This window comes from Chinchilla lanigera, unplaced genomic scaffold (assembly GCF_000276665.1).
Source record: "Chinchilla lanigera isolate Chin_1 unplaced genomic scaffold, ChiLan1.0 scaffold00159, whole genome shotgun sequence".
Classification (NCBI taxonomy): Eukaryota; Metazoa; Chordata; class Mammalia; order Rodentia; family Chinchillidae; genus Chinchilla; species Chinchilla lanigera.
The window spans coordinates 813,588-833,343 of NW_004955560.1; the positions used below are offsets into that span (position 1 = coordinate 813,588).

General features: G+C 45.4%; 1 protein-coding gene across 1 annotated transcript in view; it reads left to right on the forward strand.

The window, feature by feature from the left end:
* Nucleotides 1–19,756, forward strand: part of LOC102024857 (BMP-binding endothelial regulator protein-like) — a 198,500-nt gene that overhangs the window by 143,456 nt on the left and 35,288 nt on the right. The window contains exon 12 of the mRNA XM_005412992.1: nt 4,713–5,049. Within this exon, the coding sequence (XP_005413049.1) occupies nt 4,713–5,049 (337 nt within the window). The remainder of the gene's footprint in view (nt 1–4,712; nt 5,050–19,756) is intronic.

A 19,756-nucleotide genomic window follows, 5' to 3' on the forward strand; every position in this document is an offset into this window, starting at 1 on the left:
TTGACAGAGCAGGCGTTCTTGAGGGTCCATGACGCTGTTCCTGCTCATTGTTTCAATTTGAACCAAAATATATTTTGATAAATTAGTTTGACTCTTTGATGTGCCCACTTAGTAAACAAAGGCAAGAAGCCAAGGCGCAGCCCTGGGAGCTTTTAGTTAGGGAGTTCATCAGCATTTCAGTGAGACAGTGGAGAGCACTAATGTATTTGAACATTCAGCAAAGGAGAAAAATGCCTATTCTTCATGTCGCAGATATGAGGAGCTCTTTTCATGGACTTTAGAGGGATTAGACCTGCTCAGAAGATTCAGTCACCCATTCTTTTGTCCAGAGGACACACACTCAGCAAATGTAGGCCCTGCCTGATTCTGGCTCCCTGTAAAAAATGCCAAGATGACCCGCTGTTACACGGCACTAACGAGAAGCACCTTGCCTATCTATTTGCCAGCCAGACCTACAGAGTGGATTCTACCAAGGCAGAAATTATTAGTCAGCTGCAGCCCAGTTCTCCAAGGCATCCTGGGTGTCTCAAGATTGCTAACAGCCCAAGAGGTTCAATGCTGTTCCACCCATAGCTGACAAAGCCTCATGGATTGAGCCTGTTCTTTGCAAGGATTCCATGTTGCAAAAATGAATAAAAGGGCAAAGCTGCTAAGAAAATAATAATGGATCACAAACACCATAATTAGATTAGTGAATTTAACCAATCTAGGCCTAGAACTCACGTTTTATAATTTATTTTTCCATCTCTCTTTCAATAATACAAATGATTTAATGCTACCCACCACACCCAGCTGAACGATTTTCTTCTACACAGAAGTCATCCAGCCTTCTGCTTGCTGGGAGGAGCTTCGTTCCTCTGAGAGCACTTCTTTCCTCCACAGAGCACTATGCTTGCTCTGTGCCCACCCTTTGAATGGAACAACTTGATTTTCAGATGATTGCATTTCTAACCTGGTCCAGCCAACTCAGTTTGAACTGCTCCCTAAGGTTGTGTTCTTTTTATCACTTACTGATTGTCTATTTAAAATATCACAGCATTTCCTCAAGTGTTCTTGCTCCATAGATTCCTTGCTTTGTTGCATAAGCTCATGTGATCAACGGCAACTGTCTTTAAAATAGCGGCTTCAAAGCAGCCTGCAGCCAGAGGACAGGAGGCAGAGAATAGTTTCCTTGCCCATGGTTGACGGACTCAGCCTGCAGGATGGAATCATCTGGCTGAGTTACGCAGGTGGCCATGTAGTTAGCATGGAATTCAGTCCTGCTGCTTATTCCCCAACAACTGGCTGGGGACAAGGCTTAGGTTTAGCACTGACCACCCAGCCACAAGCTGGCCCCCGCTGTCAGTACTTAGCAGATTATTTAAAAAACACTTCCTTTCTGCAGTCTGTGCACCTCATCAACTGTACCTGAAATTTTTACATCAGATCACCTGAAAGCATCCACATATGAGCAAAGCAGCTGTTAATTTTGTTTTTAGTGGAACACTCCACTGGAACCCAGAGAATATACCCTCCCCCCACTGTGATGTGAAGGCTGATCAGGAACACTACCCACTTTTAGATATCACTGAGGTATATCTTCAGATTCTGCACCTCCTCTCCCCTTCAAACGGGCAGCAGCAAAACTTTCAGTAGTCAGAAAGCAAAGCAATGAGAAGCAAACAGCAACTTCCACAAAATACAAGAACAGCTACCCAAACACCACTAACATGTTAACAGGGTAGGTGGTCTGCAGTCAGGTCACATTTACAGGATGAAAAACAAGTTGGCAAAACATCCACTGGCAGGAAGGGAGGATGGGAAGGTCTTTCCTAAAGTGGAAGGAATGCAGCTACTGCTCACATCCCCCGATAGAGCTTACGCTTCGGCTTTAGCCTTCCATCTCTGCCAGTGGTTTTACCCAGTTACCCATGCTGACAGCTGGGAAACAACCCAGCTGCAGAAAGGACTGTGCTCAACCCCTCAGACACTTCCACAGTATTTCCCCCTCAAAGGACACTGATTTAAAATATCATTTGGAAGAGAAAGTCCCTTAATTACAACTTGCTAGACTGATTGATTTTTGCCTTCATGACTATAATCTACTTCCCATGGATTTTAGTCTTGGAGAGGGTAAAAGTATTCCCATAGACACATGTGTAAATGATACAGCAAGAGGCAAAGGCACTGGGGTAGAGTAAGTCATCTCTCTGCTATGTGAAGCCCTCACCAGTCAGTGAAACTCTTTTTTGTGTAATAATATCAAAGGAGAAAGGAGAGTGAATTACACGTTATTCTCTTTACTCTGGGGACCATGTTTTACACTGTGACATTGTGGGTTTTGAGAAGCATTTGTTGAAAACACAGGACCCACATCCTCCCAAGCCCATGTGGACACAGTGATTGGCTTGTGTCCTGTGAGTGGAGTTCTGGTGAATTCAGTGGCCCAAAGGCTCACACTTATTATGCTGTCAGTCACAACATGGGAGCTCCTTTGAGTGTAAATTCTCAACTATTTATGGAACTTGGAAAAACAGTATTTGCCTGCTGTCTAGGAAAGAGATTTGTTGTTTAGAAAATTTTGCAACATGGAAAATCTTTGGGATTATGACATAAAAGTTGAATTTTGTATGGAACTGATTTCCTCCCCTTGTTTCTCTTGCTAAATAGCTGCCTGGCTACAGGCTCTTGAGGCTAGGTTTCTTTTATACCTTGAAGAGTACATTATAAACCATTTTACAATTTGCTTGTCTCCTTTAAAATCATCTAAATCAGCACTAAAATCATTTTGTTTGATGCATGAGCATTACAAGGGTAAGTCACTCAGTTACTGATTCCATACCATGCCCTGGGTAATGTGTTAGATGGTGGGTGGGAGGAACTGCAAACCATCGCACATTCACACTGCGGCTGTCAGAGCTGACACCATGCTCTCACAGAGACCTGCAGGGCTCAGCCCAATGTGGACATTCTAGTACTCGGGGATTTTTCTCCCTGCCCGACCTCATTACTGTCTTCTCTTCATCCAGTGATTCCCAAAAGATACTTCCCCAGGTACTACTTCATTTCTTATTTTCCAAATCTATGTAATTTCTTTTCTCCCAACCAAGAAATCTTCCTTCACCATTTGCCTTAGATTTAGAATGCTTTGGCTCCCAACACTTGCTATACAGGGATTTCCTTGTAGGGTTTTCTGCTTTCTTGAAAAACTCCAGTTGTAAGCTTTGGGTTTCCTTCTAATGCCCTCCTGAATTAACTCCGTCTTGGGCAGTTGTGTGGCCTTCTCAAAGCAAGGCCATGTGGCCAGGCTTCTGTCTCCTCTGACTGGTTCAGACTTGGGGAGAGTTGGTGTGGAGTCTCATCTCTGGGTACTTCTTCCTGATCTTACATCACTCTGGTGGCTTTGCCTTGTGCCAGTCTTTTCCTGACAAGCTCCATTGCTTTCTCTTATACTGTCTTTCTATCTCCTCCTCCCCTCATCCTCTTCCCCTCCACTACACCATCTGTATTTTTCCTATCCCACTGCGGCCTCATCCCCAACTCCTGAACATTTGCTTGCCTCGGTCTTTTAGGAGCAAGGACAAAGAAAGCCTTGTAAGAGAAGAAATTTTTATTTTTCCAAAGACTCAGGCAGGAAAAAAAAATTAATTTTTTCAGGAACCCAAAAGGGTAAGATTTTAAAATCCAAAGAAGGCAGAGACTCTTATTAAAAATAGCTTGCTCTATGATTGCCCTTTAGAAGACAGTGACAGTGGCTGAGGAGAAGTCCCAGGGCAGGCAGGCGTGATGATGTGCTGTGGGTGTCCCCTGGCGTTCATGGATCGTGACTGTTTTCACACACTGGATGGCTCCCAGACATCCCCGGCCAATGTGTCTGAAGGAACATTCATGTGTTCAGAGCAGCCCTCCTGCACTTCAGAAGTCAGTTCAGCAAGCCAAGAAGGAACTGTCTCCCCTCCTTCCTGGAGGAAAGAGACTGTCCATGATGACCAAGGCAGAACTGTCCTGATAATGGGCACAAGAGGACTCATGTCTCTGACCAGGTGCCTCCAACCCCCCTCCGACCAGGGATGGATGCCCGGGATGGAAGGAGGAAGGTTCCCCATCAACTCAACCCCAGGAAACCTGGGTCAGGGTCCCTGTCTCAGGAATGACTCTAAACTCACAAAGTAGCAAATGTGTTCATTTATATGAGTGTTGTCCTTTGCAAACTATGTGTTCAGAAGCTTTATTCATATATTCATTGCTTTTATATTTTTATTATAGCAGATAATTTGAAAAATTTCCTTTGGCATTGAAGGAATAATTAGATGAGAATCTTTTTGAATAAGAAAACAAAAGTGACATTAAAAAACTGTCATATTTCTTTTACATTAATTATTGGATAAATGAAGGCACAGTTTGCACTAACACAAGTACTTTAAGAAAGGCCAAAAATACAAACCCTAGAGTAGTGTGGTCAAAGAGCACTTGTCTATAGAGGTCAAAATAGGAGTACATAAGATGTTGTAAGGGCAAAATTTGCACAGCTTAACAAGCATAAGCCTCACATGTGATGATTTGTGAAATGTATAGTGTTCAAAGAGATGAGATTAAAAGATAGCTGAAAATTTGTATAGAACCACTGTGTTCTAGTTAGAGGAGGTGGTCACATGTAGTGTGTGAAGATGTGCACTGTGGGGACCATCGGAAGTTCAGAAGTGCTTGATCTCCTTTCCTCTCTTCTCCTCTAGGCTTAGAAATATCCTGGGATGGAGACAGCTTTGTAGAGGTCATGGCTGCCCCTCATCTCAAGGGCAAGCTGTGCGGTCTGTGTGGCAACTACAATGGGCATAAACGAGATGACTTAATCGGTGGAGATGGGAACTTCAAGTTCGATGTGGACGACTTCGCCGAGTCTTGGAGGGTGGAGTCCAACGAGTTCTGCAACCGACCGAGGAGGAGACCAGTGCCGGAGCTGTGCCAGGGGACAGTGAAGGTGAAGCTGCGAGCCCATCGGGAGTGCCAGAAGATCAAGTCCTGGGAGTTTCAGACCTGCCACTCCACAGTGGACTACGCCACTTTTTACCGGTAACCACTATGCTCTGGGGGATGAGTGGGTCACAGACCAAGGCTGGACTTGACCTGGGGACAGAGTGTACCGAGTCTCCTGGTGTATAAACAAGGCCCCGTAGTAAACATCCCCACTTCATTCTGTCTAGCTGCTCCTCTTGTCCTGAGTGCACCCCACATCATGACCTCAGGTGGGAAACTTCTGGAAGTGTTTCAAGGTGGGCTTCTCTAGGCAATTCAGTGTTTTGGGGTGTCTGCATGTTTCCTGGGAAGCTGATGACATTCCAGAGATTTTTCCAGGTTTCTCAGCTTGACTTAAAATTGAAGAAGTCTTCCCAATTTCCAGCCTAACCCTTAGATATCTAGGAAGGAGTGGTTTGCTAAGGTGGACCCTCCAGGCACCCTGTCTACCTATGAGTGTTTGAGGAGCTCAGTTATTCCAGGCTGAGTGGGGGCCCAGGTCAGCCTGCTGGTCTACCCCAGACCCAGCTGCATATGGGAAATAAGTGAAAAGTCCTTGTATTTTGGCAGACTTGAGACATTTTTTCCAGAGTCAGAAGACTGTGGAAACAGGACTGAGGTTGGAGGAAGGACCCTCAAAAAGAGAAAGGATTCCATGATCTTTTCTAACTCTGTTTAACCCCTTCCACGCAGTATCACATGCCATGGAAGAGGCCTGGATCTGACTTTTGTGCTACAAGGTTGTGCTTGTGGTTGGCCTGGCTGTGCTTCCATTTACTACACAATCCTGTGACTTCAAGAGCTATGGCTGCTGAGAGCTGTAACCCCAGTGGGTGTGGGGGAAACATGAGCTGAACGCAGCCCTGAAGGCCTTGTTTAAGTGATTTGCCTGTGCCTCTTCAAATTAGGAAACTCCTGTGGTCTGCAGCCACGAGAGGATATTTTTACTCTTTAATTACCACCAGTTGGTTTCCCCTAGCTCTCATTAAATGTGATCTTTCTTTTATTTGATCTTTGGACATAAAATATAAAGTTCTATAAAGGCAGCTCCAAGTGAAGTGGAAAAAGGAATGTCCCTGTCATCACAGATCCCTGAGCATGACTGTATCTGCCAGAGCATTTGGCTCCAAGTCATGCATGTGGCTCCTTCAAGCCATTTTCCTGGTATAATTTGAATTCTTAGGTTCCCTTCTTTCTCTTCCAGGTGCCACCTCTCAGATTGGCCTCACTCTTTTTCTGTTCCAATTGAGGGATCTTTTAAAAACTTTTTATTATGCATGTATATTTACACTGCATAGTAGTTTAATTCATGTTGGGGAATTCTTACATGTTTGGAACACATCAGGAGCATTTTCAGTCCCTTAATATAAGGCCAAGTTCAGTTCTTGGACAAGCAGGGTGTCATTTGGGACCTACACATCTTTCCTTGAGCTTTGCTGGGAAGCAGTAGAGCAAACCAAGTAAAAGCTGTGTGGAATGGGCATGGTGGTGCATGCCTGTAGTCCTAGCACTGGGGAGGCTGAGGCAAGAGAATCACAAGTTCAAGACTTTGCTGAGTGGCAGAGCAAGTTCAAGGCCAGCCTGGACCACATAGTGAAACCTTCTCTCAGAGCCTTCCAGTCTCCCAGGGCTCAACACCCAGCTAGGACATAGACAGACCCTTGAGCAAGTACCTAAGCTCTCTGAACCTCAGTGAGCCTGTCTGTGAAGTGGGGATAACCAGGGACCACCTTACAGTGCTGTCTTTTAGATCCCTTGAGGTTATTTTTGGCACCATCACTTCCTCCACTATCAATGAGCTGATCAAACAGAGGGAGGCTGCTTTGGGAAGCTGCCCAAATCTCTAGCGGAGATTTGGATTCTTCTCTGCTCAAAGTAGAATAGAAAGACAATGCCCAAATTTTGGCCTTTATTCCCTTTCAAAGGTTTATATGAGAACAAAACTGGAGAGCAAGCTGCAGTGATGAGCACCTTTCTCTAAAATTCTATTTCTCCTGCCTTTGGTGAACTAATCAGTGTTATGATCCCCAGACTATAGCAAGATACAGTGAGGGCCTTGGCAGAAGGAGTAAGAATGGCTTCACCATTCATGAGCGAAAGGAATTGAGTCCTCCTGTGGCCTTTGATCCCCTTCCCACAGTGGCACAGTGGAGGTCACTTGTTGAGTCAGCGTCTTGATGTGTCCATGGGGAAGGCTCATCAGCAGGCTTTCGGGATCTCTGTGCCAGGAGGCCTAGGATGGTGTGTGGGGGGAAGTAGGCTTGTGCTGTGCTTGTTGTGGTCTCTGTGATGCAGAGGACCCTTCTGCCACCCACCGCTCTTCCCTGGAAAGGACAGAGGCACTCAGGAGGCCAGTGCTCGACATCTCTGTTTCCCCTGCACCTGCTGGTGGAGTCCTTACCCCCACACACACCAAGGATGAGGCACCCTTGGACGTTGGGCAGGAGGTGGTCTGTGCTTCTCCTCTCCTCCAAGCGTATGTGTGGCAGGAGAAGCAAATCAACAAGATGCAACTTAGAATGGCACTTATCTTCTCTGGAGGGGGGCGGTCTGGGGAGGACCGGGTCTCTGGATTTCCAGGGAACTGTGAAGCTGTAAGGAGAATGAGCCATTGATGAGGGAGCCAAGCCAAACCCATCCACACTCTGCCACTTTCTAGCCCTGTGACCCTGAGTTCTAGGTCCTTTTGTCCAGCAGAACCACCAGGTAGGACTGCTGCTCTGAGGACAGGATGGTGCTGGTGTGGAGTGGACAGAGAGGATTTCCGGGTGCTGCCCACCCTTGTTCCCACCTCTCTATAGAAACTACTTGAAGTGTGTGCCCCAAGTGCCAGTTAACTTTCTAATCTCTCCTCAGGGAAACTGATGTGTTAGATTCCCACCTGATGAGGACTCAGAACAAGCACACGCACACCTGGTCCTCTCTCATGATGCTGAAAGATAAAGGTTCAGTCAGGATCCCATTGGAGTTGTTTAAAAGGACTTGTTTTCGACTTACAATAAAGAGAGAAGAGAAATCACGTGACATCTCACACATGTAATATTTACCTGTATGTTCTAAAGCATTGGTGGGATTTCTAAATGAACCTGAAAATATGATCAGAACCATGGCTGTGACATATGTTTTACAAGTCCTCAAGGGATTGGTGCTGCCTTAATCATGAATGTTACAAACATAAGTTGTAGTGGAATTTGATTCCAGTTGTTTTCCCTTCATTATCCAAAGAAATATTTGTAACCTCCTTTAAAGACAGAATAAAGTAATATAAGACACACTCAGCCTTTCTCTCCCCATCCTGTCATTTGTGTCACAACCAGAAAAGGGATAGAGAAAGGAGCAATTCTAAGGGAAAGCTGACATTTTGCATTCCTTAACCACACACCACCTTCCCCAAAGCAGCTTCTATCATGGATATGAGATGATGCTTTTCATGAGGTCAAAGTAATAATTCTGCTTTCTCTAATTAGAGTTTACTTTTGAAATGCCTAGGGCTTATAACTCTCACTTTACTTTGGTCTTTTACCTAATTCAGCATTTTAAATAGTAAACTGTCCATTGTAGGAATACTTGGAAAAGCTATCATTTTGTAAATGAACAAGAAATGACTGCATATCAGTCAACAATACTGAACTCTTCTTTCAAGAAAAATCTTAAGCTTTGCTGTTTGTTTACTCACGTATCAGTTTAATCCTTCCTGGCTACTTTGGTATACAAGTTGAATATATGATCAAGTTCTTTTAATCAGAATAATTTGCTTTAATGAGTCCATCCATTATGTTTAAGTGCAAAATCTTTTGATGATAAATCAAGTAAAATTGTGACCTGCTGTGTTAATAATGTGTCTTAAGCCTAGGCTTTGCTAGCTGACTTTTCCTTACTTTAGACAACCTCCCTTAACAGTTTCTGCAGGATTCTCCCCAGCTGTACGATGAGAAACTCCAAGTAGCTGGTGGGTGGTATCCTGCGGAGAAATAGACCTGGCTCACTTGGTTGTATCTGGATTCATGACTGGCTTCTCTGAGGAGACAGTGTTGTGTGTCTTCCTGTCTCTTCTCTCATTTTCATCTTCTTTCCCAGCCTCAGGTTATTTTTCTTTTGTGTCCTAGAGGCCACCTGAGAAATCTAAAAGGAATCCCCCCACACACCAACATACAGAGGGCCCCCCAAGATCCTCAGCACCCATTGTCAACTCACTGCCCTGCTGGCCACTGGGTCCTGGGCAGGCCTCAACATGGAGGCCAAGACATGAGTTGCTAAGAAATGTATGGAGATGCTTGGAACATCATTTATCCACATCTATAATCCTGTTGTGGATGATTTTTCATATTGAAGAGACAAACACTGTCCCTTAAAGAAGATGAAATGGAAGATGGGCTAACCTGGAAGAGGGCCTGGGTCCACACTGGGGCAGAGTACACACAGAACCATGCTCACTCTGACCCGCCAGTGTGGGGGTGTCCTCTGACACCCACCCAGGCAGCTGTGTGTACAGAACTCATCAAAGTCGTTACACTCATGGCTGCAACCCAGTGTAGGACAGGGTGCAGGTTGAAATCACGAGGGATGCCTGGGACAGGATGCAGGAGTAGCCCAGCCTGGAGCTGCTGCTGTCCTCTGCTGGTAGCACCCTGGCCTGATGCTGACTCCTCATGGTTACAGTGTACCATGATATTCACCAGGTGTCTCCAGCCGGGACCCTGGCCCAAGCCTTTGGTGTCCTGAGATTTTACTGGGGCTTGCTCTCATGTTGCCTATGCGGAGACCTCTGGTCTCTAGCCCTCATGGAGGTCTCAAGTACCAACACATTTGCTTTCCAGTTTTTCCAGAAATTGGGACAGTTACCAGTGACCCACTGCTCCTATCCCAAATGCCATTTTTAAACTGTGTGGTAACAACAGCCCTCAGGCAAAAACTGTCACTGTCCAGGGAGACGTCCAGGAGCCTTGAGATCCCCTAAGTAGTGGAAAGTAGAGGCCAGACAGTTTGGGTGAGGTGAGGTGAGTCCTTCACTGAATGACCTTCCTACCTGAACGTTAAGTACAATGTCAACTTGAGGTTTTCATTTTACCTTTGAGTTTATGTGAATCACAAACATTCTACAATCCTTCTGTGGTGTTTTCTCCTCAGAAGATTACCTTCTAAGCTGCAATTAGAGCTTCAATAGAGTTTCATTCTGCATCTTGAAGCTGAGGCTGATGTGCGAGGTGATTGCCTCACATCACTGTGGAGCTCACTGAGGAGGCACAGGGAGGTAAAGGACTCATTCCAGCCTGTGGAACTGGTGGATGCTGGTCTAGTTCTCTGTGAGAGGACGTATGTGGGCCACTGTGGCTGCCTCCAGATTCTCCCATCCATCAGGAAGAGCTTTCATGAAGAGCCAGAAGCCCATGAGGGCAGAGAGAGCAACAGGCTTCATCCTGGTATGGGCAAGGCCTGCTTGAGGCCCAGAGTAGAGGCCACCATGGCTGATGCTTCTGGAAGATGGTGGGCAGTGTGTGTAGAGTCATGAAGTACATTTGCACTGTATGGTGGTCTTCTGGGCAGCTCCATGTGCAAGTAGTGGCTGTTGGGCAGTGAGTTCATACCTGGAGGCCCTGGATGGATGTCTCAGGAGTTGAAGGGAATGATGAGAGGACCCCGAGTTGCCATGTGGGCCTGCAACAAGGACAGTACTGGGCGCTTCTACAAGGTTCTCACCCAGGGCAGCATTTAGTCAGGCGGATTTTATTACTGATACTATTTCACTGCCCTGAAATCAAAACCTGTTTTCTGTAGGTTTCAGAAAGACCTGTGCCATCTGGAGTTGGTAGTGGAAAGAGTGTTTTTCTTTTACTCGCCAGGGTCGTTTCTAGACCTTCTAAAAGAATTTCTTCATATCTTGTGAAGAATTTTATTCTTTTTCCTAAAACAAAACAAAACCAGACACTACTTTGGAATTAATTAAAATACCCACAATGTGCTCTTTCTAAATTATTTCATTTGATAGGGCAATGGGAACTGGATACAAAGGTACAGCAGGGATGATTAATTGTATAAGATGAAGATACAGATCCAAACTTATAATTGAATGTACTCATCCACTGAGTGCTGTACAGGGTTGAGGTTTACAAAAGATGTCCAGGTGTCTTGATTTGTCTTGTAGGAGAATACGGGAAGAAGGTGTTTCATGCATTTTAACTTTCTTGATGCCTGTATTTATCACCTCCTTAGGGAATGATGTGAGCATCGTTTAACCTTCTTGTGATAACCAGAGGTTAACGTTGGGGTGTCAGCTGCAGGAGGGTGGCTTTCCCAGGGGACCCTGGATGGGAAGAAAGCTCTGAGCTCCACTTGGTGTTTAGTTCTTTTTCTTAGATTATATCTTCTTGCTATAACTTCATCTTACTCTGCTTCCTTCTCCTCTTTAGTTGGAGAAAATAATGCTACCTAATATTTGCACACTCTGAGTATTAACGATGTTCTCAAAGAAGACCCAACCTTCTCCCCTAAGAAAACAGTGCAGGAACTTTAGTCTATGGACTGTTCCCTTTATCCTTTTCCCAGTGGTTATCAGACAGCCCAGTGCCAAGCTTGTGACCCATTTTTATCACGTGCCCACAACTCCAGGCCATGGATTTTATTTTTAAAGTTCATCTCAAACCTGGTTTCATTTTTCTCTTTCCTGTTTTCCTCATTCCCTAGATTTCATTTTATTCTGTTCTTTGTGTAGCTTTGCACACGGACTTAAATTCTTTCTGGAATAAGTTAAGGAATAAGTGACTGTGGTCATGGGCAGGGGATCCTACTCCTCTGAAATTCCATTCTTTTTATTGTCAATAGAAATAATGTCGATGCCCAGAAGTTTCTCTCATGAGTCCCAGGCCCAAGAGTCCATCTCCCTCATCTCTGCTCATCATTAAGCCAGGCCAGGCTGTGGTTTCAGCTTGCCCTTTAGAAAATCAGGGTGCCTTGAGGGGCCAGTGCTCTTCAGAATCAAGGGCACCTGCTAGGTGTCTGCCACACCTGGTTTCCATCCGGCCACCTGCAGATGGATGTGTGATGAGCCTGCTTCATGACTCAGTGAGAACCCGTGGTCAGGAGCCACACTGTGTGAAGGTCCACCTGCATCCTGGACTTCTCAGGAAGGCTAAGAGCTGTTCTTTGGAAGTTCAGAGGGACAAGGACCCAGAGCCTTAGACTTCCATACAAACCCAGAAGAATGTGTTGCAGCATCGAAAAATGCCAATGCCCCCCTCCTTTTTCACCTCTAATGTGTACTGGATTGTAATTTCTGTCAACTTGTCACAGGTGTCCTGTGTTCACAGGGCTGGTGGTGCAGGCTGGGAGCAGCCAGGAAAGTGAGACCAGGAGCATCTGTGCCCAGGGAGGGATGTGCTGATGAGAATGTTCTGGGTGGGTAGAGAACCCTACCCAGCTAAGGAATAGCTGCCTGGGGAAGGCAACATGTAGCTTAAACCAAATACACATGGAGAGTTTAGCTAGAAGAAAGAAGAAAGAGAACCAGAGAAAAGATCTGGCCACAGCAGACTGCAGTCAACACCAGGGAGGCCAGAGAGAGCCCGGTCCAGGCAGCAGCAGAAAGGTGTTCTGTGGGTGCAGTCTATGGACAGTGAGGGCAGAGGCAGAGGCAGAGGCAGAGGCAGAGGCAGAGGCAGAGGCAGAGGCAGAGCCAGGTCCTCACAGTTTTCCACTGCAACACCCATCAGCAGGAAGGCACACACTGTGGTGTCTTTGTCTGAGAACTGGGAGCACATTATCCTGAGCAGATGTTCATAAGAATATTGAGTCACTGTTGATTTCACATAAGTACATGAGCATCGCTATGATATAGTCCATGTATTAGGTTGGCAGTCCTCAACCTTTAGCGTGAAGCAGAGTCACCTATGGAGCTGATCCAGGGGGTCCTGTTGAGGCTTGAAAGCTTTCATTTTTAACCAGTTCTTGAGGGCTGCATCTGGAGAACCACTGCCCTGAGTAGTGGGATTGCAGGAGGAGCTGAAGCAAGTTCCCAGGTCCTCAGTGAACTTAATTTTCTGAGACTCTGCTTTTGCAAAGGTATTTACTTGAATGATGGGAATAGGTTTTTATTTGTTTGTTTCTCTACAGTCAGCCTCCTAAGAAAATGAAACCCAGAGTGAGTCCATGGGTAAGAAGCTTAGAAGCTAAGAGCATCCCCACCTAGAACAAAGTAGCAGTTTCTTGGTGTATAATTTTAAAGTGTAGGTCCCCAAATCAACCATCTCTTTATTGATTGACTGAAATTAAAGGATACTGGTCTTACTGTTTCTTGGGTCATAAGGTCACAAAGGTGTGACCAGAGGAAGTGCTAGACTTGTTCAGCTGGGTAATTGTGAAACAGAGGCAAAGTTCTGGTCACTGAGATGCTTCCCGCAGAGAGACCAGCATGGGGAGCCAGCAGGTAGCTTTTAGATGAATTATTCAGCATCTTGCAAATTAAAAGGGAGTGAACAGTGGCATGACACTGCTTTGCCTCAAGATGGAGTTGAAGCCCATTATCCCTGGGATGTTAGGGCCTCCTTGACATTCCTCCATGTGCAAGACAGAGAGGTCTGGAGCTGGGACCCCAGGTCTGCAGAACAGCCCACAAGATGTGTCTCTGGAAATCTATTCCTTTTCATGGGCTGCAGATTTTAAAGAGTTTTGTCCATAGACAGGAAGAATAGAGGAATAAACACTTTTCAAGGACACTGGGAAATCTGATGAGGATGCTGGAATTTTTCACAGGAAAAATTCTTTTCTGCAGGAAATTCCTTTTTCACAGAAAAGCACTGTTCTTTGTGGTCTGTTCTGTCTTACCTAGTGTGTGGAGGTTACAGAGAGAGGGATGAGCTGCTTTCTCCACCCTACCCGAGGAAATGGCCACATGTGAGCACGAAGCTCTGATCGGCTAGAACTGTTCATAGCACATGGGCCAGAAACCCTGAAAGCTTCTCCATATGAGACAGAAACCAAGAAATTAGTCTTCACCTTTGTGATCAAAGCCAGGGAGGAGAGATGGTGAGCAGAGAGATGGTGAGCAGATAGTGATCGAAGGTTTTGTGGCCATCTGAGTATTAGCGACCTGAGCAGCAAATATGGACTGAGAGAAATCTGAGGTTGGTGTGTATCTCAGAAGAAAAGCTGAGACACTGAACTTAAAAAAGTTAAGACACTGAGTGAACACAGACCCTGTATCCCCTGGATGGTAGCCCGCAGCTGTTGGGGACAGGAGGTAGCAGCAGTCATAGTTGAGCACATGTCATTCAAGGCTGAGCTTCACAGGAAACACAGACATGGGACCCAGGCAGTCTCATCCAAGGCCAAGCTTGCCTGAGGTTCCCACATTGTTTTGAGGCTACCCAGGGCCTTCTGCTATGTCCTGAAGCACCTAAGGCCTTTGTTGTTCATTAGCTTGAGTGTACACCCTTCATCATATTCTGGCAATAACCGAGGTTCTGAGATTTCCCAATCTGCCCACATTCTCCATGCATCTGCCACCTGAAGTCACTTGGTGCTTTCTGATGAGTGTGCCTGTATTTCCATTTCCTGGTGTCTGCTGGGACTGCCTTGTCCCAGCCCAGCATAAGGACCATGTGTTTCTGAAAGCCTTTCTCCAGTTTAAATTGATGGTCTCTGCCCTTCTTTCTCTCTGACATTTTGATTATTCTGTTTTATGTAGTAGTTCCATTTGGCTCTGGATATGCTGCCATTGTTCCCCTAGATGACAACATCCTTGAAAAGAGATCAGCTTTGAGGAAGCGGCCATTTGTCATTCGTGCGCTTGTTTCTCCCCTCCCCATAAACCCCAGCTTAGCCCAGAGGAATCAGAGGAGACACTCATCACAAACCCAACAGAACACCTGTGCTCAATTAAACACTTGTGCTGGTCGGGTCTTTCTCTCTTTCTTCCTTGGAATTTTTATGGAATTGTTCCTCTTCTTTTAGGTCACTGGATTGCAGCTCCTGAGCTCAGGACCATGCTCCCTTTTCCTCTAGACATTTCTAGAACTACCTCAGAGAAAGGAAAATGTGATTTAACCCAGCCAAACACCCACTCTGCCCCTGGGGTTAAAATGTGAGCATGCAGGATTGAGCAGGCCCCAGGAGCAGCTCAGACAAACCCTACTCCAAATTTCCTTTTATATCCAGGACTCTGTAGTGGACTCAGCTTCCCTGTGCCCATTGCCTGAGTGGAACAAAGGATGTGCGATGTCACCAGTCTGACAGCTCTGTGTGGGGTGCGTCCAGAGACACATTTCAGGTTAGAGAGGAGGGAAGCTGATTCTTGTACATTTTCAGGGCTCTCAGACTCCTACAGACGTCACTTATTGCACTTGTGTAGCTTTATTTGCTTTCCTTTTGCAATAATCTGTCTTTTAAATTTATCTTCTTTAGGATTTTCTTACTGTGTAGAAGCAGGGGCTCAAATGTGGGCTGTGGATGAGGTCAGAGAGACCCAGTGTCCAGTGCAGAGGAGGGAGGCTGAGGTTGTGAAGGGCTCTTGTCTGTGTGTTCACAGCTGGTCCTAGGGATGTCGGGGCATCATGTGTATCCTCACCGCTGTCTTGTGATTCATCTCTCAGATGCTCCACAGTGTAAGGGGTGTCGTGTACCAGGGAGCTGTCAGGGCATCACCTGGTGAATTGCACATGCATCCCCATGCCTCAGCAGAGCTGGCATGGACTGAGTGTCTGCCTTCCTGTCCTGCTTTGGATTTCCTTGAGAAAGACTAGAGAAGATAGGTTCAACTTGGGATTTATTCTTCCTTCCTCTAGATGATGTTGGAAGGAAACTAAAAGCACCTGAAGACCTGTCACAATCAATCACATTTATTCAGAGAAACCCAATTTGCCATGGAGGGTCCCATCAGGGAGGTCTGAACTCACCAGGGATGAGATGGTTTGATCTTTGACAAGTCGAGTTATTTTTTCAGTGGTAAATGGAATTGTTTTTAACCTGTAGATGGCAAAGTGAGGACAGTTAGTCCCTTTTAAATTTAGACTATGAGACAACAGTTTACTATAGAAGATTGTGTACCATTCTAATGAAGAAGGGCAGCTCTGTCCTGTCAATGTGTCCACTTTGCCTTGAAGTGCATAGGTGGACAGTGCTCCATATGTGTTGGAGACTCTGTTTCATCCAAACAAGTACTTAGCCCAAGAAGCATTGAGCTAGTTCTCTTTGTTGCCCTGCAGTAGATTAGCAGAATAGGATAATCAGATTTCAGACCTGTTTCCCCAGGTGGGCCCATCTATGCAAGGTGAATAAGCCTTGTGTTGATATTTAGGGCCTCAGTGTCCCAGTCCCTAGAGCCATTTTAAGATGAGCTGCTGGTCCTAGCAGAACAGTCCCTGAGCAGGCCTGATCCTGGGTGCCATGGCCAGCGTGTGAGCCTTCCAGCCATTCAAGGGCTCCTTCAGGCCTGAGTGGAGATAAAGAATGTGATCCTAAGTAGCTCTGCTGGGGCAAACAGCAGTCATTCAAGGGCAAACTGCCTTGGGAAGCTGACCTTGCACTCCTACATATTCCTATTCAGCTTTATTAAGAAAGATTGCTCACTTTCTCTACTGGGAAACTTCAGGCATGATGGACTCCATTCTGCCTTCCCACACTCTTCAACCAACACAAGCTCTGTTGATTTTTAAAGAAATTATATTTGTATCCCTTTCTCCCCACTGACTGCCCACAACACTGAGCAACTTCTCTGAACTTTCCTTGTCTACAAAATGGGATGAAGAGGCTGCCCAGGCCCAATGAGACAGTGGGGCCCAGGGACAGCATGTAGATGGGGCTCAGCTAGAGCTGTGTGTCTCTCTGTAATCTGAGGGGCTGACTCTGACCCCTCCCACCAACTCCTTGAGCCGCCACTACAACCATAGCCTTCTGTCCCCTTTGCCAGACCTGTCTTAGTCAGATTTGTTTGTTCATTTGGGGATTATACCCAGGACCTTTTTACCAAGCTACGTCCATGGCCCTCTTTATTTTTACTTTGAGACAAGAGTCTCACGAAGTCACTGACTTGCACACAGTGGGCTGGAACTTGTGATCCTCCTGCCTCAGCCTCCTAGAATGCTGGGTGACAGACATGCCAACCACACCTGGCTACCTTAGTCAGTTTTATGTTGCTGTAACAGAATACCCGAGACTGGGAAATCTGCAAACAACATTTATTTGGCCCATGATTTGGGAGGCTAGTTGTCTTAGTTAATTTTCTTATTGCTGAGACAAAATATTGACACCCAAAGTTAAAGGAGGAAAGGTTTATTTCAGCAAGGCAGGGTAGCACAGTACAGGAGCGTCACACAGAAGAAACAGTCCATGATGTGGCAAACAGAAGTCAGTGAGCAGAAAGCAGCAAGCCTTCCTTTCTTTTTTACCCAATCCAGGCTACAAATCTTTTGGGTGGCACTACCCACACCCAGGGTGGAATGTCCTGTTATCTACACCCAGAACTGTAGTAAACCAATTAGTGTACTAATCCACTACCAAAAACCCTTAGTCCCAGTATCACAGCATTAATCCACATTCACACACCTATATCCAGCTACCTCCAAAAATCCCCACCAATGACTGCATGAAGCTTTAGGGGGACATCTAGATACAAGCCACAATAGTAGTCAAACACACAATGTCAGCATCTGGCAAGGGCCTTTCCTGTGCCAGACCATGGTGAAAGATGGAATCCGAGCAGGAAGACACATGGGAGAGGCCAGGAGAGTAAGAGGGAGTCACTCTCACAGTCTCTAGTACACTCCCAGCATGAGGACATCCACCTGTTAGTGAGGGCAGAGGTTGCATGACCTCACCACCTCTCATCGCTCCCAGCATGGTTGCGCTGGGGGTTAAGAATCCAGCACATGAGTTGTGAGGGTCACATCAAACCTGAGCACCATCTTTTCCCTGCTGCTCTGCCTGGCAAGGCCTCTCCTGACATCAGAAATCTGAACTAGATCCCTTTATTTTCAAGACAAATTCCAGACACTTACCCTGATCCCCAAAGTTAGATGTTGTTGCTATCCCAGCTCTGTAGCCTCTTGTGCAGTCTGTAGCCTAAATTCAGGTCTCCTGTTGCTCTTTGTGCTTTCCTTGGCTTATTTCCCATTTCCTTAACTAGAGGTGTAAGTTCTGTATATTTGGCTTTTTGGGGTGCTGTGGTTTGATGTAATGGCTAAAAGTTAGGGCAGATCACCATCATTTGGACCCGGGTTTATCCTTAGTACATGTCATTAAAACAATGATCTAGATTTGGTTGGCCTCAATCTTTTCATCTACAAAGTGCAAAATAATCCTATCACCTATCTCCTAAGATAATGTAGCTGTTATATGAAATGATATATTTAAAGTACTTAGTACAAACTCTGAAAAAAGTAAATTTCAACAAATGTTTGCAATTTAAACTAAATGCTACATAATGTTTTAAAGTAGAGGTAAAAGAGTAACACAAAACAAAGTAAACACAAACCAGGATTGGGTTTCAACCCATATCTGCAAGATTTGGTAGTGATTTCAACTATGAGGAGGCACCTGTGCTTACTGCATAAGTCCAATTATCACCAGGTAAATGGGGATCATTCATGTTCCAGTGTGCTGATCTCTGGTGTGCTGGACCTACAGAGGTGGTTTTCTTGGATTCAGTGTGGTAGAAACTACCTGGATTAGTGGAAATGGCCTTGCACCACACCCTAAGCTAAGCCAGGGAGGGGTGTTGAAGAACTCATGCGCAGCATGATAGCCGATGTTTCCCCACACGTGCATCCAATTCATGCCTCAGCCACTGACCCCACCACCAACATCATCCCAGAGGCTCTCAATTTCCAGGTTTTCTTTGCTGTTGTCACTGGGCCACTCATCTTACAGGGAGGAGAGTGTCCTGAGGGATGGCTTGCTTTTGCCCTTACAGTGTTTCTAGGACAAAAAGCCCTTTGCTTCACTAGTTTTCTGTTAAATTTAATGGCTGAGCCTTCTTTGAAAGCTAAGCAGAAAGACTGCTGAGATTTCCAAAGGAAGATTGATGCTTAAATTAGTTTTCAGGGACATGGTCCTATTAACGACTTATTGGAAAAATTATTTAACATATGCAGCTTTTTATTATTTTTCTTAAGCTTTTATAGAGCAAGTGAATGTGTATAGACAAATGCACATACACCTCAAAATAATAGCCTGCTGTTTGATAGTATTTCAAATGGATATCAGAGACTCACTAGCTACTTGTGGTTCTTCATTAGTAGTAGAGGCTTTTTCCTGGTGAGCTGTGCCCGAGGCTTCACTGGTCCACAGGGCTGCACCAACCTCTTGGTTCACATTGAGTCTGTCCTTTAGCTACCTTTCCATGGATGTGGTTTGTCTGCTTAGTCAGTCAATGGACTTTGCTGTTGTTCCAATTAGATTGTGAAGATTTGGTCTCTTGGCTGTAGCCTGAATGTTAGTCATCTCTGGGCAGTTGATCAGTCTGTGGAAAATCTGTCTCATCTGAGGGTGGCCAGGTGGAGTCAATATGGATTCAAGACTTTGGTTTGGATCTCACCTGGCATGAGAAGATGACATATAATTCCTTGGTGATCTGTGTTAATCTCACAGGCCAAGAGCCTTTTCAACCCCCCTGAAGAGGAAAAAAAATATGGCAAAATTATATCTTGGAATTGCTGTCAATTCTGAAATGAACCTAAGAGAAAAAGCTTTACATAGTTACTAAAAATGTACCTAGATATTGTGTCATAGAATTTATAGAAACCTTTGCATAAATTTTATGTTTAAATTCTTCAAG